The sequence below is a fragment of the Phaethon lepturus genome, unplaced genomic scaffold (assembly GCF_000687285.1).
Source record: "Phaethon lepturus isolate BGI_N335 unplaced genomic scaffold, ASM68728v1 scaffold8276, whole genome shotgun sequence".
Lineage (NCBI taxonomy): Eukaryota > Metazoa > Chordata > Aves > Phaethontiformes > Phaethontidae > Phaethon > Phaethon lepturus.
In genome coordinates this window covers 27,191-50,614 of record NW_010546909.1, presented here as the reverse complement: position 1 = coordinate 50,614, position 23,424 = coordinate 27,191, and the positions used below count along the sequence as shown (strand labels likewise).

Below are 23,424 nucleotides of genomic sequence, written 5' to 3'. Positions count from 1 at the left end.
AGTTTCTAGAAGTCTCACAATGTAACAGATAATGGCAGTGTGAGCAAGTAACCAGCTATTTCACCAGTCTGGCTTTCAGGATAGATCATGTCATAAGAAGAAAATAAATTCTTTGTGTAAATGCACTGTTTGTTCTGGCTGTGCACACTACCATGTTTTGTGTGCTCTAAAGTTCTCTCCGAAACCACCACCAAAGGTACCGGTTGCAATGACTCTACCTATCCCAGAAATAACAGGCGATAGAAAACCTTAGCATTTTCATTATTCTCTATACATCACTTACCATGAGAGGCATTTCTGCTCCTCAGATAACGCTCATTATGGTGTACGCAAGTGCACATATAGATGCAGTGCGTGTATACGATAAGCGGCGTATCTTCACATAAACTTAGACACATGAAGTGCTTTCCTTACCTATTCTACTCGACATGGCTATTGCTTTTAAAAGGCTGCTAAAATGTTCCTGTGACTGTGCAGTTTGATTGACTAGTCTCTCCTATGTGATTTATAATAAGTACCACAATCCTCTGCTCTGTCTTGTATAGTATGTGGAAGAACATCCTGTTAAGATATTCCTCATGCTCCTGAACTTGGCAATGATCAAAAAACGACAGCAAAAGGATTATAAATTCAGATTTGGAGAATTATAAAAAACTAAATTGCTAAGCCATGAAAATTAGCATCTTCAGGTAAATAAAATAAATCTTTATCTTGACAAAAAGAACGTTTAAAAATAATTTGCTTTCCAATTTACCTTTCAGCTAATCCTCCTTTTGTAAGGCTGGAAATGATTATGGGATCAAAGGGCTCTTCAGTACCAGAGATTGTAATTCCAAGAGGCCCACCATAGCGCTTGAGCTCAACAGTATAAATAATTGCTCCAGAGCTCTCCTGTTCATCTGCAATAAAGGCCAAGGGGATGCAATTGGTTTCTTATGAAAGAGGGAATGAAAAAATAGCACATTCAGTCTAGTGATGGGTAATCAAACAACATTTTCAAAGGATTACATTTCATACACTTCTTAATCATATTCTACTGGATTATTTTGGAAAAAAAAAATCTCTCTTGTGCAATTTCTTTTTTATTACCAAAAACCTGATTATATTGAAGTAAATAGAAAAACTCCCTGCATTCTATTAAGACTAAATTTTACTCTGTTTAAAATCTTTGTATCTTCTTTCCAATTAAAATATAACTTCAGGCTATTTTGCTACAGAATCACAGAATGGTTGAGGTTGGAAGGGACCTCTGAAGGTCACTTGGCCCAACCCCCTTGACCAAGCAGAGCCACCAGGATCAGGCTGCCCAGGACTGTGTCCAGATGGCCTTTGAATATCTCCAAGGATGGAGACTCCACAGCCTCTCTGGGCAATCTGTGCCAGTGCTTGGTCACCCTCACAGTAAAAAAGTGTTTCCTGATGTTCAGGAGGAACCTCCTGTGTTTCAGTTTGTGTCTGTTGCCTCTTGTCCTGTCACTGAGTACCACTGAAGAGAGCCTGGTTCCATCTGCTTTGCACCCTCCCTTGAGATATTTATGTACATTGATAAGATCCCCCCTGAGCCTTCTCTTCTCCGGACTGAATGGTCCCAGCTCTCCCAGCCTGTCCTCACAGGAGAGATGCTCTGGCCCCTTGCTGATCTTTGTGACCCTTTGCTGGACTTGACCCACTATGTCCACATCTCTCTTGCACTGGGGAGCCCAGGACTGGATGCAGCACTCCAGAAATCTCTCACCAGTGCTGAGCAGAGAGGAAGGATCACCTGCTGGCAATGCTCTGCCTAATGCAGCCCAGGAGGCTGTTGGTCTTCTTTGCTGCAAGAGCACATTATTAAAAAAAGACGAGTTATTGGTACTCATCTGTTTCTTGAAATGAATGGAAGATATTTAGAATCAAAGATAATTCAAAAGTTTTAAAACTGAACTTCCTTAAAAGGATTATGGGGAAAGTCAAAATTCATGATACGATGAGCAGCTGTCTTACTAAGAGAGCCTGAAATATATTCCATGTTTTTGATGGACAAACTTTAAGCTTTTGTAGCAGAATCAAAAATAGCTTCCGCATTATCAACTAAGTTGAATAGTAGCTCCATTATATTGCATGAAGCAATTAGTATTATTTTGAAATTTTAGTTTCACCAAACAATCATCAGAAACGGAGAAGAATTCATCACTGGGTAAGGTTAAATACAATGTATTTTCCTTAAATAATACCCAGCAGGTGCTACAGCAACCAAAAAGGCTCCTGTATTTATACAGTGTGTGCTCTTTACATATCATCAAAAAAATATCACAGCAGGAGAGCAACCAGCTGCAGTACCTTTGAATTGTGAAGGGATATTTTAAAACTTAAAATGTCAGATTTCTCCTCAGATCAAAATAACAAATGCTCCCTTGCCCATCTTATGATATTGGTATTCAGCCAGGATGTCTGGCCTGGTGGGCAACCTTTCCTAGATTTGTGGGTAATGACATTTCGAAGGGCTCAGCGGGTGTGGAAAACGTCTAGGATGCACATTCCATAAATGTTACTAGAACTAACCTGAGACAAGTTAGAAAGTTCAAATGTTCCCATTTTTGTTCCTGTAGATAGAAAAACTTTAAAAGGCAAAAAGATACCTGCATCGCTAGCAAAGGTTCAGAGTTGCTTTCTTCTAATACTGAACATGCTACTTGAGGAGACCTGGAGGAACACTAGTATCTTTGGAGCTAATTTGTTTCTTCCCAATTTGCAGAAAATATAGGCCTTTAGCTTCCACCCCCTCCCCCCAGCTCCCTCCTACTTCCCCCTTGCTGCCCACAAAAAGAAAATGGTGCACATTTAGAATCAAAGGAGAGAAGAATTAGTGGTGTTTATTCAGCAAAGAACACTGGGATTTTCATGCCTAGTGTTGGCCTTCTATTACTACCTGGGGCATTACCATCAGTGTTTTGGCACAGTTCACATCAACTACGCTTTATCTGACATGCTCTTTTCATAAGTGCCCAACTCCCAAGACCCTACTGGAAGCCTCTGGCTGCCATACAGTGGGCTAGCACGTTAGCTGCCACTCCACAGCAGAAGAGTAGCAACTCTTGCTTCTTGCTCGCTACAGCATTTACGGAACAACGACAGATCTTTGGGATCTAATGCTGATAACGCTTACGCAGGTGCAGCACTGACATGGTACAAGTCATTAATCATACAGCAGCCGGGCCACATAAGAGTTGGAAGTTTATAGATCTTAGTGAATGACTGGAAAGGAGACCGGTCCAATACGTCTGTCTTCTGGCTAGCCCTGGTTAAGAAAATTAATGGCAGAATGCAACAAACGTCAAATTGCTATACTTTTTCTTGTCAGTGCTCTTTCCAGGCAGCAGAAATGCGAGCTATCCAAGAATGCGGCATGTATGTGGCCTGAATTCACAATGAAAGCCAGCTTTGCCATGAAAGCAAAGAACTCTGGTATTCAAAAAAGGGTGGTAGCCATTAGGCTAATGAGGAGATAAAATTGTCCTCAGTTTGGGAAGCTGGCAGGAAAAAAAGAAAACAGAAAAACTGCTGAAAGCATACTTCTGCTGAAAACATCCTTCCATCTGGGGAGGAAGTATAATCAAACTCCCAAGTTTTGGGGTCTCATGTTTTTGAGATTCTCCCTCTTTCTTTTCTTGTATATGCAATCGTGGATAGATCTTGGAAACCACATTTAATGAAAGTTGAGCCTCTGTGTTGTAGCACCTCTTCTCTGTCCACTAGTCTCTTGCTCTTCAGAGTAACACCTGATCAGTACAGGCAAAAGGGCAAAGAGGAGCATGGTCTGGGGGAGCACATGACATCTCCTACGCTGCTGCTGGGCTCGTCTGCACGGTTGGCTCTGAGGAACAGAGCTCTGTGCTACATACAGTTGTCTGGGGAAGAGAGCAGTAGGAGAGAGAGCAGAGGAGGGAAAAACAGAAGGTGGAAAGAAGAACTAGAAGCTAAAGATGCTTCAAAATTAATATCAAATATATACAATATCAAAATAAAGTGTTTGAAAGACAGTGAGGAAATGAGAACCTAGGGAGGAAGAACCCCTGCTTCCTGCCTTCCCCTCCTTAAAAAAGCATGCCATGAGAGGTTAAAAAAAGTTTAAATTGATCTCATTCTATGATTTAGAAACTGTTCTGGAGTGTTCCACGTCTACTCATCTGTTAGCAGTAGGCCTTTCTTTCCTTGGGGAATTTATTAATGATTTTTTCCTGTTGAGTTTGAGAAGCATATTTCTTCTCTTTGTGAGAAAACAGAATTTCATAATAAACTAAGGGAAAATAAACCAAAATTGATTTTAACTTTTTGCTACACCTTTGCTACTGTTTTAAAAAAATGTATTTTTTCTCTAGCATTTCAGGTGACACTCATTCATTTTAGATTTCAAAGTACCTGAAATCTGCTATAAATACTTTCAATTACACTTTGTCACTTAGTCAACTGTTATAAGAACCGTTTGTACAGAGACTTTTGTTCAGTAGGTCTCTGAGTAGCTGTGTCCATTTACACTTGAATCTGTTCAGTTGTGCCAGTCATGTTGGGATAAGATGCTGTAGTTGTGTGAGAATTTTGATACAGATATATGATGTAACTGTAAAATAAGCAATGTGAATGTGTAAAAGAAAACCATGGAATAAGAATGCTACTCAGACTAAAATCTGTACCAGCTATGACGGTGTGCAATACCTAAGAGTGCAAAGATGTTATTTTACATGAGTGGAGACTGAAAACCACATTTCAGTGATGGCAACAGAAAATGCGTACCAACTTCAATGGAAACGAAAGCTGTCCTAGACAAAGATTAAGTCCACGAGGTGAGGAGGAGTGGGGGCACAACACAACACACACGCAGGACAAAACCACAAGTGTTTAGAGTGTGGGAGAAGTTATTATTTCTTCTACATAGCTCTAACTCACGCCCTTCTTATGTGGTCCGGTGGTAATTTCTCTGCAGGGTTATTAATGAGGGGGAGTCTTCCAAATGAGGGGAAGAAGGTGAAGGAGGGCTCCTAGGTGCCATGGACACTTAAAAGACAGACCCCTCTTGTGCAGGAGAAAACTCAACCTTCCTTCTACAGGCATTTTTCCTGTCAATCTTGTTCCCAGCTTAGTTGTGGTTTATTCTTCATAACATATCTGGTTTGCTGAGTTTTGCAAAGCAACTGTCAGGAAGGCGTCCCTTTGGATGTACAGCCCTTGGCCAGTGAGGCCAGCCTCTGTCCAAGATGTACCAACTATACCTAGGAAAATACCACCTCCCCACCTGGGGGGACCTAACCACAATATCCTGCCGAGCAGTGGCCATTCACTTTGCTGGATGAAAATTTACTTCTGAAAGCCAATTTGCACAAGGTGCTAAATGCATCCGCCTTCACTTTGTACTGATCATACCGAGAAGAAACTTTCTGTTTGCTTTCAAAAGCGATTAAAGGAAAAGAGCATTCTAGTGCAATTCTAAATACCATTTCAACAGTTGCACTTGATTTTAAATAATAAGGTGTGATAGGCTGTGCCTTTTTGCTGTGAGATTGTAAAGAGCTGGAGACAAGTGAAGCTACAGTTCATGCTTTTGTGTAACCCCGTAATATAAATCCCAGCAGTAATGGTAGTTATAATTGCCTGATTTCCTTCGCCACTAGAATACATAACAATACTGACTTTATTATCTCCAGGTAGAAATTCTGCTCTTATGGCATCCATAATGGGGAAGATCCAGGAATATTAATACATGTAGGTGTGCAAAATGATGGCAGCTCCAATATTTCCACTGGGCTGGTCAGACATGGCTCCTCCATCAGCCATCCAGCACAGTGTGCAAAGTACTACCAACATTTAAGCATGTGAACAGTCATCCTGAGGTCAAGTTTGTAAGTTTATGGATAAAGCATACACTTCACCACTCTGCTGGAGAACCGAGGCCTATGGATCCATGCTTTGCTAACCATGATTCCAATCTTAAAAGCAGAGAAAATCTCAATAGGCTGATAAGAGAAAAATCAGCCCTATATGCCTACACCTGAGGGGAAATTGCCTTTCCAGAAAACTGAAGACCTTCTTTTGCAGCGCAGCTCCTGCAGGCCATATAGCCACAGAGAAAATTCAAAAATTTATAAACCATTAAATTTTGTTTTAGTTTGACATTTTCTGATTAGCACTAGCATAAATCAGCCATGTTTAGCAAAACTATTTTGCTAAAATTTAAAAGCAAAAGAATAACTCTACATTCTAAAAGTCCTGAAAATACACAAGAATCTGCAATAGGCTCATTGCTAATACCGGAATTATCTTCATCTTTGCGGATCTTCAACTTGACAAGGTCCTCACAGTGCTGAAGGATCTGAACAGCATCTTCCATTGAGCAATTGTCAAGTCGAATGTTATCTATTGCAAGCAACTTATCACCCAGTTCGAGTGTCCCAGTTCTGTGAACAAGCAAACAGGCTTACATGAAATCTAGTAACATTAAAGCAAGGTATTTTAGAAGTTATGAAAATTATTACAGAAATGAGATGTATTTTTAAAAATAATTATTTCTTAATACGGTGGAGATTTAATTTGTAACTGCTGTTTACAAAATAAAAGCCCAAGTCTCTTATAAGCTCCTGCTGTTTAACTTGAGCCTGGCTGCCTACACAATGGAAACAGTTTTTTACTGGGAGCTTGAATGTCTTACCTGTGAGCAACACTTCCTTTCTTGATATCAGAAATAACCAGAGGGTCCCCTGGTTTTCTACTGGATGGAGCTGTAATAAAGAATACATACAAGTATTGTTTTTATTTCTAGATATGCAGATGGGCTAATTCTGTCCATAAAACAGTATTTCATACACATTATTTACCTGTATTATATCCCTTCCCTTCCCCTAAATTGTACGTACATGAACATAAACAATCACCATCAGTATATTAGTAAGACTGCATACTCCTCAAAAATTAGAAAATGCCAGAATTGAGGTGACTGCTGCAAAGTGAATTTAACCTGATGTCTAAATTCTGGATTAGACCAGGACTGAACCGCGTGAAGATATCATGGTACAGCTCCAGTGATCTATCATAAAATGCTGTGTAGTTACAACACATAAGACCTTCTGTTAGTACAACCTTCCAGTACAACTACTCATGCTGATCTTTTGCCAGAATATTTCTGCCAGTCATAAATCATGTTTTACTATATCCCTGACCAACAGAGCTGCTCTGGCAAAATATCTGGAGTGGGCTAGCCCACGTTCCTTACATCCACGCTTGTCTCATTCAGTGCATAAGGTAGAGGTATGAAGACAATGCTTCCTGGGTGAGGAGGAGGAATCTACTTCACAATAAATGAGATGCTGTGGGTAGTGGCCACACATACCATCCAGCTGATACACAGTTATCACGTCTGCACAGATGTAGCTTACATCATGCAGATGCTTGGTTCACTTGTGACTCACTGCTTCCTCTGAAGTAAATATGTGCCTCTTCTGATGAGTAACCTTGCTACTCCTAACTGCTGCTGGGCCTTAAGCATTGTGGACTTTTCCCCACTTTGTACTGGGGATATCTACTAGACGCCCATCAATTCCAGCCGTGGTCAAATTAGTAAAATCCCCGGCAGTCCTCTCCTTGCACACCTAACTCATCTCTTCTTGGAGGTACGCAGCATAACTTTCAATTTTCTGTCTGTCCATCATGGTTAAAAGGATGCTCTGCTCTACAATGCCAGTCATTGCAATACTTTGCTGACTTGTGCAAAAGTATTTGACAAGTTTCTTTTGGCCAGGAAATGTGCTTAGCAATTTTGCTTGACTTCTGGTTGCACAGGAAGCAGTTAATTAGCCCAGGGGAAGACGAGGATAGTTACTGACTGCTTCCAGAGGAGTTTCTTGGAGCAGCTTCACTGAGTGCATTGTTTTGGAGGGTTCATGCTCCAAAATGAGTTTGAGTTTGGAGTTGAGTTGGAGCAAAACCAAATGCTCCATTTGCTCACAGAAGACTGCACTGAAGATCTGATATGGTAAGCAGTGGGCTCAGAACTAAAGAGTGACGAAAGACACGTTTTTAGACAATGGTGTGGCACCCGCTCTCTGCCATTGGGAAGTATAGCACCTACAGCTGCTCTGGCCAGGAGGTAGTCCACGTGGTGAATGCACACTGACTTTTGGGACTGTTGTCAATGAAAAGTGTGCTGATATTAAAACTTTGCCACATGATACAAAGCTGTCAGTTCTCCTGAAAGTGCTAATGGTTTTTGCACATGTCAGGCTCTTCAATTGCTCCAAGCCATTTCTGCTCTGTGTACTGAGGCCTCTGACTCTGCCTCATACCTCTATGAATGCAGAAGGTACTTTTCCATTAGGCTCCAATGCCTAACTGCCAATCACCCAAAAAGCTACCCATATTGGAGGATCACCTACAAAATCCTGATGTCAGGTACTTTAGCAGCTCATGATTTTTCTCTTTGATGGAAAATGACAGATCTTCATCTACAGCAACCACAAGGTGTATTAATAATGATATTTCCAACACAATATTCTAACATATCTTGTTAACCTTGGCTGTCCTGGCCAAGAAAGCCTTCGAATGTCCAAAGGAGCTGTTTAAGAACTGCTAAATAGCCATCTTTCAAATGCAGTGTCTTGAAAGTCCAGCAGACAGACATATAAGGATTTTCAAGAATTTTCAGAAACTTGTCTAAAAGAGCAGGTTTTCAGGAAATGCCTATGTTGCGAATTAGAGAACAGCAATTAACTTTTTGCAAGATGTGTAATTTTCATAGCTTGTTTCTCATACTTTCACACCACAGGTCAACTATATCTTATATGACAGTTCCATGATTTACTTGAATACTTTGAGTTTGTTTCACCAATTAGTACCTTGTTAAGATTTTAAAGTATCACTTTCGTAAGTTTTTTTTTTTAATTCTATGTTTTCATGCTCTGGGTTGTCTTATATATCTCTAGGGTTATATGTCTGCAGTTTGAAATTTGAGTATTGAGATAATTTTTACCAAACTGCTTTATAAAAATTACCAGTAGTAAAGAAAACAGTCCATTATTGTTCCAAAAAGGAGAGAAGGAATCAAAACGGGGGAAAGAGAAAAGCTCAAAGTGCAAAGCCAAAGAGTACATGTGGATGCAAAGGGTATTTATTACACACAAAGTTACTACAGTTTGAAACTGAGTAAGTGTGAACCAGCGATGCTTTGTCAGTTATTCTGGGCTATTAATTGTGTCTGGTGGACGAAAGCCTTTTTGTAGGCAGCAAACACAGCTCAGTGTGAAGTGAATCCCCCCATGCTGACAAGCCTTTAATAAGCAGCTACACCACACTTTGCTCTATTCTTGTTCAATGCTCATGACACACTTACTACAAACTATTCAAGTTGTGTTGCAGAGATAAAACCATTAATTTCCTCCTGAACTTTTGTACTACATATCACTACAGCCTAAGATTGCCTCCCAAACACTAGTGAACAGATGCTGTCCCAGCAAGAAGATTGAGTACTATTATCCCGATTTTACAGATGAGGAAAGGAAAGATAGGAACATTTACGTTAAAGCATGACAATTTTCAGTGAGCAATTTGAGATATCCATACCTCTATTTCTCACAATAGTTTGTCGTATATAACAGCTTCTATGTCTAAAGCACAACTCCTGGTATTTTCAGCAACAGCTGCAGATGCTCAGCATTTCTGCAAGTGTGACCCTAGGATCTCAATGGTTTCCCCAGAAAATCAAGCAGCCACCTGTGGAAAATCTCTCTCTCTCCCCTCCCTTTCCTCCCCCTGCCCCGTGAAATGACTTGTCTCAGCATAACTCTATTCCCAAGAAAAGGAAAAAAACCCTGATTTCTCCAGGGTAGCATTAAACCATCTTGACCATGAGATCACTTCCTTTTTCTTTCTGCAATCCTCCACCTCATTCATTATGCAGCCTCCATCCCCTTTGATACACACAACTGTTTCATCTCTCTCCAGGGAGCTGAGAAGCAAGAGTCCCAGTGAGAAAGTACTATTTGACCACTTAATTAAAAAAGATATCCTCATGATTTAACACAAGTTTGAAGTGACACTGTACAGCTGTAAGTCACCATTTTTATGTTTCATTGCAGAATTATTTTTAAGAAGCAATTAAAAACAAAGCACCTTACCACTCACCCATGTCCAGCCTTCTTGTTCAAGTCCCAGCTTCCTCTACCTCTGATCACACCTCAGCCTCTCCCCTCGTCTGCTGTCTCTCCACTCATTTTCTCTCCTTGTCCCATTCTGCTTGTGCATCGAAGATCTCATCTTTTCTCCTCCCTGGTCCAACTGTTAGTCTACCTACTGTTGAGCTTTTGTGGAGATCTTACACAGCCTGCAAGTAGAACTTGAAGTGGACTGAAGAGTACATAAAGTTCTAGAGATACTAAATTTAGTGTTGCAGCGGGAAGGCTTATCTTCAGCAAGTTGTTTGTTCTCTCTCTTTAAATTACTCTGTGATCCTAGGTCTCCGTCCCAGGCCTCTACCCTACTTCTACTAGTAAAGACACACTTCCTCTGCCTGTCGCCCACCAACTGGAAGCAAGTTCAGTGAAGTGTTACCAGTTTTGTTGATCAGCTGTTCCATCAAGTTAAAAAAAACTTCAAACCCCGCTCCTTTCTTATTTCACTGCTAACCCAAAGGAAAAAAACAATGTGACCAAAACAGATTTTGGGGTGGACATCTCACCTCCCATCCAGCCAAAACTCACTTACAAGTCTCAGCCTAGCTTCAAGTTTTGGAGTTTGATCAAACTCTGAACAACCTGAACAAGCAGAGGAAAATGCTAATTGGATGGAAAAATATTTCTTATACAAAGTCAGTCCACTTAGCCACAATGCTGGTTACCAGCTACTAGACTTTTTTTAAGGTAGTGTGATTATTAAATAGATGAAAGAGTTTTTTAAAATTAGACTGATGTAGCTCTTTTGTTCCTTAAGTATTGGTTCATGTGGAGCCGCTGAGAAACCTGCTGATTCTTGAGGCCCCGTCTTGAAAATAATTACTTGTAACATTGCAAAATGAAGTTGAGTTTGCTAGGTGAAATCCCAAAATATACAGAAACATGCTTTAGAAGGTAAATTCTCATAGTCAATGCTAAATAACTGTAGATATTTACAAAGCTTGTTTCTGATAAAGTATGAAAGCAATAAAGCAGACTATAGTACAGCTGATAGTCAACATGACTTAGAAAAACTGATGATAGTTTGGGTGAGATTCTGATATTCTTACCAGCTTTGCAGCTTCTTATTCCTTGAGTAGTCCCATTAGCTTCAGAGGGATTATTTATGAAGCAAGGTGCTGCAGTTCATTACCAGTAAGGATATCAGAATCTTACTTAAGAAAGAAAGAAAAGGGAAAAAAAAGCGCTGTTAACTACAATTACCAGACTGTACTAGTAAGTCATTTTCTTGGACATCATTCAATGTATTTAAAAAATATTAGTCTATGATAAAGCAGCCAGTGACACAAAAATTTATCTTAAAAAAAAATCTATATTCCATTACATGGTCTAAAATCAGTGTCACTGGCAAATAAATTGAAACAGATTTGGACACTACTTGGTCTACTTGAAAGCTATCCTTCTTCTAGGGAACGGTTCTGTTATTAAACCATAATCACACACACATGGACACTGCTGTGTCATGCTTTATTTGGATGATGTATTTTAAGAACTGAGACATTTTAATTGCTCCAATCAGGTAACTGAGTGTGAAAATGATGGTACCTGAAGCACATAATATATAGCCACTTATATTTGCAGATTATGAAATGGGCTCTTTATTGAGTGTAAGTAGCTATTAAGGGGAAGATTAGACAGATATTGCAGGGATAAGGGAAGGATGATAGGATGACAGAAGTCCAGTATGTGTGTGAAGGCAGCAATGGGCAAGGCCAGTGTACTGCGAGGTAACTGACATACACTTTCCAAAACTCAGTGCCTGGTATTAACATTAACAATGCTGCTCATGAAACTTTCTTCTGTCTTACTTTCTAGAGGTTTCTGCAGTCTAAGAGGATTTTGAAATTTTTTTTGTTTTGCTTTTTTTCTTGCATTAACAAATCTGAAACTAAGAGAAGCGTAGTCTCATCTCCTATTACATGTCATGTTTTTCAAAGGCCATGAATTAGCTTAACTGTCTTTAGTGTCGTGTGTCACCTCAGATATGCCTTCAAGTACCCGTCTGTAACTTCATGCAGGCACATTTGGTGTTTATTGCCAAGGAAAACAACACAAAGAAAGAGAAATAAGTTCCTCTTCCAGGATGTCTACCTCCTAAGAGGTGACTTAGAAGAACTCTTGGAAAATAGGCGTATGTTCAGGTGCCAGCCCGAGGTGAGGTTTACATTTCCCTTCTGACAAAAAATGTCTGTGTTGTCTGTCAGGTCAGGTAATTTCCTGACTTTCTCATTCAAATCACAAACTAAACTGGGAATATGGAAAGTGAAACAGCTGTTGAGAGGGGCAACGAAGCTGGTGAGGGGTCTGGAGCACAAGTCTTACGAGGAGCAGCTGAGGGAACTGGGGTTGTTCAGTCTGGAGAAGAGGAGGCTGAGGGGAGACCTTATCGCTCTCTACAACTACCTGAAAGGGGGTTGTGGCGACGAGGGTGTTGGTCTCTTCTCCCAAGTAACTAGCGACAGAACGAGAGGAAATGGCCTCAGGTTGCACCAGGGCAGGTTTAGATTGGATATTAGGAAAAATTTCTTTACAGAGAGAGTGGTCAAGCATTGGAACAGGCTGCCCAGAGGAGGCGGTGGAGTCACTATCACTGCAAGTGTTCAAAAAACACGTAGACATGGCATTTCAGGACATCTAGTGGGCATGGTGGTGTTGTGTTGATGGTTGGACTTGATAGTCTTAAAGGTGTTTTTCAACCTTAAGTATTCTGTGACTCTGTTTGTAATATTTTTATAGAGACAGCACTTTCTCATTCACCATTAACTCCACTACCTTGAGAAGAGAGAGAATGAAACAGGTCTCTAGCACTTAAACAGATCAAGCTCAAAAGTGAATAAACCTGATCTCCTCTATCACTCCTTTTTAAGCCTGGTCATACCAACTCCGCCAAGTTTCCCCTACTATTAGTTTTTTAAAAGAAATCATATAGCTTTCTGAGAACATCCGTAAGAAATGGCATGCTAACGTGCTAAAGTGCCCTGACAAAAATTTGACAAAATTAATATAAAACGCTTAGATTCTTCAAATCACACTGCCTTATTTAGGAGTTAATTAGATCGAACAGAGCAAAGCACTGAAAAGCAAGCATGAAATGCAGCTATTCAAGACTTCTACCAAGCAAAATTACAAACTTTCAGCTATGAGTATGAATCCTTCAAAATCAAATAAAGAATTAGTCCTAGCCAGATTTCATATGCATTAAATGCTATTAATAAGTGGGATTATTATATAGAAAAGATAATTTAATTTAAAGATACTGCAGTATACTAAGAAGAGCAGAGCTAAGACCAACCAGGTGTTGCTCTGATTATATAGAGCACTAATTTTATAAAGACCCTAACTTTTGGAATTAAGTTCCAAGTCAGGAATAGAGTGCTAAATACTAAATGCCAAGAACATTAGCTTTCCATTCAAAGTTTACCCCTACAGACAGAAAAAAAGTACAAAGATGTCTGAATTTCAACAAGCAACACAAATCAAATTACTAGGAAGACTGTATTTTACGATAATCCTACAAATCACTACCAACTCTAAGAATAATATTAAAATAGAACAACCTCTCTCCAGGTTTTCTCATTTCTCAATATTTTCATTTGTACAAATACATGTAGACCTGTGATTTTGCTTCAAGCATCACATCACATCTTACAGAATCCAACAATTACTCATTCAAGTGTGCAACGCAAGCGAACAGGGCTGCAGTGTCTCTCATTTCTTTCTCAGATGTAATTCTTAGCACCGAGTTCCCTGCTGTACTTTTGATTAACATTATTCCATTGTGCTGGTAAAAGCTTTGAGAATATAAGTCAAAGCACAATCTTCCCCCAAGACACATGAATAATTCCAAAGAAAGACTAATAGTCTAAGAAAGGCCACAACCATAAAGGAATGTTAATTCCGGTGAGACCAGATTCTGTATTGTCATTAAGTACATTAAACACAAGCCCATTAACTTTGATATGGATTGTTCTTCCTTCCGTCAAGGGCTGAACCCGGTATTTCGCAATCTCTGAAATTCCTAGTGAAAGGGGATTTTGCTTTGTGACCTGCACGTTTAGGACTGCCCACTAGTTTTATAGACTGAGGATGTTCTCTTCAGACTCTGGGTTCTGAAGCAGAAAATAACCCCATGTATGTGGATCCTCATGCCTGCAGGAACTGAGTTCAGTGGGGTTCTGTTCACGAGCTTGTGAGAGACCACAACAGACTTTGCTTTAGACTTCCCAGCTACAGAAATACTTTTGCATGAGCCCAAGTCTATTGACAACTTTTTTTAAAAAATAACTTTAAAGGGAGTTAAATATGTGCTGTGCCTGAAGGAACAGGTCAAGCTTTAGGCCTGACAAACCTCTGGCTTCTTTAACTGCTGGAAGGGGAGTATAAATCTGTTACAGAATGATACTTCATCAGAGACAGGGCACTGCTAATCATCCCTTTTTAGAAAAGGAAAAAGAAGTTTATACCAAAACAAACATGAGTCTATAGCTACAGGACCTAATATCTGCAGATTATCCCATAAACGTGACTTAAAAATAAGTACTTTCACTTACAACTTATGGTGATGCCAAGTTCCACATTATGCTTCTTTGGTAGTTTTACATGAAATGTTCCACTGCTTGGTATAACTGATTCTATAAAAGAATATTTAAAATGTTAGATAATTCATAAGGCATAGCAATTCCAAGTGCATGGAACTATATGTGTAAGTTGATTAAATCACATCAGCATCACAAGCCATGGATGAAACATAGGTGCTGAAGTGGAGGAAGTAGGACATACAAAGTATGATTTATACCTCTACCGGTAATTTCACGGTAACTCAATTTTTTTTAAGGTTTAAATGAATTTATGGAGATTGCATGGGCCAGCAGCCAGCTGAGACTGCAGGTTTTTAGCTGCTCACAGAAATACGCAATTTCTGTGAGCACACATGAAAATTTTAGTGCTGGCAGATAACTTTTAATTAAAAGGACAGGAGACCAAGTCTTAAGGATTTCAGGTCTTTGTTGCTGTAGGTCTAACACATTTTTAACTATCCACTAAGGTAACCGCCATGGATTTTACACCTACTGGGGAGAAAAAGAATCAAAACATCCCTAATGGAGAAGTGCCTGGAGCTGACTGAGTCAAAAAACCACTTGAACACACAGCACTGTATTTGAATCCTGACTTTTGGCATCACTGCTAGCAAAAGTTTGGGCCTTGGCCTGAAAAGGAGCGATTGAAATCACAGCTACGGAAACATATAAACATACATGTGTCAAGAGAGTCTAACCACGAGTATGAGTCTGCTGTCATGGAGCAAATGGGAACACAAACAAGTCCAGGGACTGAAACACATGTGACTTCAGGTGCATTTAAATGATTTTCTCATCATTTGGTTTTCTTATTTTGTAATATTTCATTTCCTATATATATGAATGTACATATTGTATTTGGCTTTTTTTTTTTTAACATTACACTAGATGCTTGCATACTAAAAGATTATACAGAATTACTCGAGGAACCTTCAGCCTGCTTTTGATATCATGATTTATAATACCATTAACAATAATTACACTATGCAAAATATAGCATATCTGACATTGTCATGACTTCAAAGGAGCTACTGTCAGAACACATAAGTCTTAAATTTTTTAAACTATTTACATAGTGGGGTAGTGCACCTATATAATGTGTACTTGTTTGGTTTACACAATTTGTGATTTTATAGAGGTATTCTGTATGCTTAAACACATCACAGAAGAAAGGAAAGCCATTAGTAATAATACAGACTCACCAGCAACATTAACAATGATTTTTCTGGCTTTTATTAATTCAATCTCTATTACTTTATTTAGATTGTTGGTTTGAGATACTGTAAGTGAAACTCTTCAGAGTTTTCTGCCTATCCACCCTTTTACAATACTTTTCTGTCTAATAAAACATTTCATGAGCTGGCCTGTAGAGGACTTGCCTCAGCTCAGCAGAATATTTCTATCTCAGGGCAGAAAAATGTCAGGAAATAATTCAGAGGAGGGACTGTCACCAGATCTTACTACAGGACTTGTCATTGCTATTTGCGTTCTGAAGCATGCTGCAGGGCTATGTGAAATGGGAAAGATGTACAAAAAGACACACATTTCAGATAGGTCACTTGAAAACCGAATGGTGTATATGTGAGAAGAAAGCCTCCACCTTGCATGCCTAACACTCACAATGTACTTGGGATTTATTTCTTCACTTTTCTTGCCAGACAGAATAATAGTACATTCGTACCTGCAACATCAAATTCTATTTCCAAAGTGACCTTGTTGGTGATAGAGGAGTCTCTGAGCAGTTGATTGGCCTCATCAAACGTGCTGTCTTCCGTCGGGATACCGTTTATTGCCACTATTCTGTCTCCTATTTGCAGCACCCCACACCTCGGTACACAATGACACAAAACAATCATCAGATGTGCATGTTACCAGAACCAGCAATATCAAACACATTCAGCCTAACCTTGAAGGAGAAGCTCAACAGTCTACCCAGGCACAGAAGGGGAGAGAAGCTGCTGCCGGCCCCCCGCACCAAGACGCTATCAAGCACTCCCAGCATGGGTCATGCTCTCTTCTCCCTCTGCCCCAGGAAGAGGGGCGCAGCCTTCACGCCTCCACCCCACCCATGGACATCATCTCTGCCTCTGACCCTGGACTACAGGTGTTGTAGCTCTGCAACGGCAGCTAGTACTTGTGCAACTACTGCTGTTCTCATGCCATGATTAAAGACATACATAAGCATAAAAACGCAATTGAAATGCTGCAATGAAATCATTAGTAAGTCAAAACTCTGGTATTCCCTAAGATTTGGTTCTGTACCCAAAACTGAACAGAGCTGGATATGGCCTCCCCCCATGGCACATTGAATTATTTCTGTTTTGACTTCAGCGATGTTTCTGATTTTTTTTTTCCCTTTTGCATGAATATAGCTTCCAGTATCCTGCTGGAGGACTCTGGATGATAAAAACACTGGTGCGTGCCATTCTTCTTATAGCTGATCAAGCGTATGAAACATCATTGTCAGAACAGAGAGTTTATTACTTGCCACACTTCCATTGAGCAAGGCTCTGCAATTTATCACAAATCAAAAGCAACAAGCCCAAAGTACCCCGAGGAACGCTCACCAAAACGTACTTAGCAGTCATCTGAAAGAACCTCACCTTTCCGCCGGACTGTCAGACTCAATATAGGAAATGAGAGGTGGAGAAGACAAGGTCTCAGTAGCAAACACGCTACCCTGGAGCTGTATCCCAAACCCTACTATGGGGTCAGCTGTCAGCACTACTTCTGTGGTTTCTGTGTGGACGACCTGCCCAGCCAAACCAACAGTGCTAGAGGCTAAAGACACTATAAAACAGAGCAGATGAGGAGGAAAGACGTTCACACACAGCAGAAATTTCATCACTCTTTGAGAAAACTGATCTGTACAATAACCCTAGTTAACAAATCATCTCTTTACAAGTCAATGTAGGCTAAAGTTTATAAATGATATATAAACAGTTATGACATAAAAGAGAATAGAAAACATCTGGTTGTATAGTATAATGCAGAAAGAAACTTGCACTGAGAAAAATAAATGCGTCTGACGTCCACACCCCAAAAACCTCAGAACATCCCTGAATTCTGTTTGCATTAGGTTTGAGGCGTGGATGAGCAGAATATTCACAGGAGCTAAGGGAACTGGAAATGCAAGCCCAGCTGTTATTCAGGCTGATTCCCACCAGCTTTTTTGAACATCTCACAGCAATACTTTGTTGTAAGCAACAACAAAGCACATGGCCCAGGCTTGCTTGCAAGAAATAAGGATGCCTTCCTCTTGTATATGTTTACTGCATGTCAGCAATTTGTCAGGCTAACTGGGTAGTGTAAGTAAGTGGAACAAAGCCGTCTGTTTTAGCAACCAGTATATCTCAAGAGATTCTGAGAAAAAATATTCTTTGGGGTCTCTCAAAGCAACGAGGGAACTCTTCTGTGAGAAACACAGGCAGCTACTTCTGTACTCCTGATTTACTCCCCCTCTCTAGTCTCACTCTTGTTATGAAGATGCTGCATTACAGAACAAATCAAGACAAAAGCAACACTGAGATTCAATGCAATTATCTATGAAAGGAGGAGACTGCACCTTTGGTTCTTTAATCTCTGCCTAAGGGTCTGTTGTGTAATTGTTTGAATTCCCCTCGTGACAGACTACTGTCTTTCATTACGTCATACACAGAAAGCTAAAGTCTTTCAACTCCTTTTCAGATCAGCAAAGTAATGGTACAGTATTCTAACAATAATCCTCCAATGCCCAGGATTCTGAATGTTTTCTCGTTATAAATCTACGCTATTACCTCTCCACCTCTAACTTCCTTCAAGACTCATTTCTGCTTGCAGTAGCTACTAAGAATTAGATAAAAGTTCAAGGTTTATTTGAGGGGTAGTTTAGTTCATGGTTTATCTGAGGGATTAAGTGTGGAATTTTTTTTCTTAGATGTAGAAAAAAATTAATTCTTATTTTTACATTATAGATAATAGTAGCACAGCTGTACAAAGTTGTCCAAGGTTGTATAAGTATTTCCCATACCTTGGGACTGCAAGCATTAGACTTTTGCTCTGAAACAGTTAGCATAAAATCTGATTAATGTGGCACAGTTGGAAATGAAAATTCTGTTGCAAAGTTTCACTTTCCAAAAAACTCATGAGTTCCTGTTTTCTCTCAGCAAAATTCCTTTTCATTCTGAAACCGTCTTTTCTAAATTACTGTGAATACTCACTCACATCTTGTTTTCACCTTCGTTTGTAAGAATTGCATATTATTTCACTTATTCAGTAGCTTCCTTCTTACTGTTTCTTTTATCTGCACTAAGACATGCTTATACCCAAATTCAGATACTAATAATCTGTTCTTAGAAATATCCACCATCTTTAGCATCTACTGCATGTGAGAAATAGGCTTCTCCAGCCCACAGTGTTGTGAAGGCTAAAATAAGACTAAACCAGATAAAGTCAGAGTTAATAGAACACTGCATCCCCTAACACACCTTCCAGAAATGTCTAAATTTAGGGCATCCAAGCTCAGAAAAGTTCCATTCTCCCTCTCTTGAAGGTCTTACAACAATTACTTGTTAGCTGCATCTTTGCTTCCCATCACTTATGTGTCCATTCCTCCTCTGCAGCAGGCATCTAGCTGACTCTGTAATTTTCTTTTTCTAATACCCTACCAGGAACCTAAAGGTCCTGCAACATTTATTTCAACTTTTAGGACAGCTAAGGTTTTAATTCACATTGGGAAATTAAGTTACTATTTGTGGGATTTAAAACTCACCCTGATGAATATTTTGATGATGCGGACACTTGAAAGTGACAATTAGGAACTCTTCCCACTCCCAATGAAAATAAAACAGAAACAGGAACAAAAAAAAGCAGAGATGAAAATACCCTTTCCAAATCATGTAACAACAGCTATCTGCTAAGCCTCTATAAAATGCCACAGGTACCCAAGCCCATGACTGACACAGAGCACGTTGGGGTTTGTAACACAACGACTGCAGCAAGAAAGACTGCCATTTTTTTGGTTGCTTGATGGATTTGAGGTTTTACAGGCCAGGAACATTTTAAAGCCTTATGGCGTTAAAAAGGGGGCATGGATATATGTGTGGTTCCATTGAACCCCGGTTGCTATGCTGGGGGTACATTTTAGCATACTCACATAGTTTTAGTCCAGCTCTTAGCAACACTCGTGGGGGCTGGTTTACTATATGCTCCACAGTGATGTAAGTCGTAATCTTGAATTTGAAGATAATGTACTTGTTACTTTTATTCCTGCAGCCATATGAGAAGCAGAGCAAGCTGCATTTAAAGGTACGTATATGGATTATTATGCTTTGCAGTCTCCTGCTGTGACCCTTAAGAAATTGCAAAACGTTCACAATTCCTCCTGGTAGCAGCTAACTTGGATGTGCTGAGAAAACAGCACCTGTGCACATCTGAGACATTCTCTAATTTCTACCAGATATGCAGCCCTAGTAACTACCATGTAAGTTGATATGAAATTGTGTCTCACCTTCAAGTACTAAGATGGACTTATTACAAAATACGTCAGGATTTAAACTTTAACCAAACAATAATTTAAGTGTTTCCACGATGAATATCACACTTTAAAACAAAAAAAAAAGCAGAGGAAGAATAAAAATGGAAAACAAGTAGCATAAATAAACCATGTGGCAGCAGGGTATGCCTTCAATTTTTACAGCCATGTGTTTGGAAAGATCTGTGTAAATAATGCAATGATTGCGAAATCATGGCCATAAAAGTCTTGTAACCCCCTGTACCATCACACTTCATCATCATGAATTTTGGCATGATCACATTAAGTTGTGCAGGTTTTCCTAAATAACTGGCAATGTAAACTTTACAGCACCCTTCACCAATACATCCTTTTCTTTCCAAATGACATCCTAAAAGATTTATTAAAAGTTACATTAATAAAGGCCTCAAATAATCCAACTGGATTAAAGAAAAAAAATCACTAAAATTATGAGAGCATGCTATTCCTTCTCTACGAAAAGGACAGCAGTCGATGCTACTTGATTCTCATGAGTCTCCCACAAAGGGAGAAGAGCAAGGTTTTCCAAGTCCTATTGATGGATGGTGGAAGGGTACAGGAGCAGTCATTCTCTATCACGGTCACTTGTAGCATGTTCAGTCCAGTGTTGGTCTCTTAGGTTGGCTGTTACTGCAGTCACAAGTACAGGTATAAGTCTAGCAAGAGCAGTAAGAAACTCTGTGTGGGCTGAAAAGCAAGCTCACAGAAAGGGCAAGCAAGCCTGGCTGGCCAGCTAATTCCTCCAAAGCCAGCTCTGATTCAGGGTTGCTGATATGGGCATGGTGGTGTTGGGTTGACAGTTGGACTTGATGATCTTAGAGGTCCTTTCCAACCTTAATGATTCTGTGATTCTATATAGTCACTGCTCGTAGTGAGGCACAGACTCACTCAGTGACAGGGCCAGTTCCATGTATTTTGTAATGCTCTATATCCAGACTTCACAACGGAAATGCATAATAAACTACCCCACAACAAAGTTCTCATCCTAATTCTTCTTAGCTAGAGATTTGTTTAATCATAGCAGCCTGTCATCCCCACGCCTTCTGACTTGAGAAATCTTTCAGGTGGGCTGCAGTGCTTATGTGGCTGTCCCACTTAAATCTAATGTCACTGGTGGTGTTTTGAGCCTTTGCAGGATAGCAAACTGCAGGGCAAGGCTTCGTGGAAGGAAAAATATCTGAAAAATATAATCACACAAGTAACAGCTGTCTCCAAGATCCATAATAGGATTATCTTTCAGGATTAACAGTCCTTTGTTGGATGGAGCAGCTATAATATAACACAGCCAAAGAACTATTTTTTGCACTCAGCATTATTTTACTATTCAAATCAATCAGTATTAGTGTAACACTACTACTATTTCTCATGTGCACATGACGACATGGAAGAGCTGGACCCCTACTGATACCACAGCATGGATGGAGACACTATCTCTCCATGACCTGAATGAATGCATTAGAAGCTAACACATCAAAAAGTTGTGAAAAATGGCTGATCAGATTAAAAATAAAAAATGCATTTACAGGCAAACGTTATGTAAAAATACTTGCTTTACAAAGGAAATAAGAGCAAGCAAGCAACAAAAAACTGTGCAAGAAAGCAAAACCTCAGTTCCTCTCTCAAATGTTTCCTCTCAGCTCCATCATGACTGGCCTTGTTTGGAAGCTGCTGGTTTGCTCTGATTTTGCTATGACCATGGGAAATCTTTAATACGGGGCAGCAGCACTGTAACGCGCAGCAGCTCAGTTTTTCCAGAGTGGACCTGTGAGCGTCATTAGATGGAGCAGATGATTTACAGAGCAGTTCTCATCTCCCTGCTCTGGAGGAACTGAGCTGCTGAGGATCACAGGAAGACAGACAAGCCAAAAGGAGAGATGGCACTTACATGGAGTCTGGGAAACAATGCACTGATACAGCCATACTCTCTCTGGCCCAGTGAATACTTAGCAATACACAAAGTGGAAGAGCCTGAAATATATCCACCCTGGCTATCTCATTTCAGCATTGGACAACTATTTTTATGCTAATGTTTCCCTATTTTAACAGAAATTCCAATTGTTCTCTCTTCTGCCTAATATATATCTATAAAAATTAAGGTACTTTGTACTTTTTTTCTGTATCTTCCCCTCCTCCACCCATTCACTGCACATTTTGAGCAAATGGTGTTACCACCTACAGGAGCTTTTGAAGTCCTTCTTTTTCATCCTCCGCCTCATCATTGTCCCACGTGGGCTGGTGGAGTAGAGGCTGCGAGGTAAGGTCCCCATGTTCAGGGAACTCAGGCTGTATGCACTCATGGAGGTAGGAGAGAAGGATGAAGACACCAAAGCTGCTGTAAGAAATCAAACACTTGGCATACAGCACTCTGTCTTCATGGAAGAGTGCGACACATGCCTGCAACTCATCAGTGAATAAAACAATGTGTATTATGCACAGGAATGGTTTATGCATTTCCAATAACAAAGACATTAAACCACACAGGTGACCTAGGTACAAGCAAAGTCATCATTTCATAAAAATACCTGCTGGAAGCTAACAAAGATACTGCAGATACAAAAAGTACATTCATAGTACACAACCTATTTTAGGCGAACCAATGCAGATCAATGTGTCCAGATACACCAATTTTAGAAATACCTTTTTGTAGTAGGTAATTTCTGACAAAAGATTTGTAAGCAATGCTTTGCATTCAAAAATCATGCTTTATATACACTACTCAAATCTAATGGTCAACTCATAAAGCACAAGAGCCGATTCATTCAGAATTTTCAAGTCTTTTCCTGTCTACAAAGGTTAACCTTGTTACAGAAAGGAAAAGGCGTAAAATGTCAGAAATAACCTTGGCATGGCTATGAAAAAGTGTAGCATCCATAAAACTGAAAAAGTTTTAGTGCCTGAAATGAGGAAAGTATGAGTGAAAGAAAAGTGGTCAACTCATAAAGCACAAGAGCCGATTCATTCAGAATTTTCAAGTCTTTTCCTGTCTACAAAGGTTAACCTTGTTACAGAAAGGAAAAGGCGTAAAATGTCAGAAATAACCTTGGCATGGCTATGAAAAAGTGTAGCATCCATAAAACTGAAAAAGTTTTAGTGCCTGAAATGAGGAAAGTATGAGTGAAAGAAAAGG

At 39.7% G+C, this 23,424-nt stretch overlaps 1 protein-coding gene across 1 annotated transcript in view; it reads right to left on the bottom strand.

Moving 5' to 3' along the window:
• Nucleotides 1-23,424, bottom strand: part of GRIP1 (glutamate receptor interacting protein 1) — a gene marked incomplete at its 5' end in the record, with an annotated part of 49,074 nt that overhangs the window by 19,600 nt on the left and 6,050 nt on the right. The window contains 7 exons of the mRNA XM_010289456.1: nt 755-899; nt 6,283-6,428; nt 6,680-6,749; nt 14,741-14,821; nt 16,449-16,594; nt 17,371-17,557; nt 22,474-22,629. Of these exons, the coding sequence (XP_010287758.1) occupies nt 755-899; nt 6,283-6,428; nt 6,680-6,749; nt 14,741-14,821; nt 16,449-16,594; nt 17,371-17,557; nt 22,474-22,629 (931 nt within the window). The remainder of the gene's footprint in view (nt 1-754; nt 900-6,282; nt 6,429-6,679; nt 6,750-14,740; nt 14,822-16,448; nt 16,595-17,370; nt 17,558-22,473; nt 22,630-23,424) is intronic.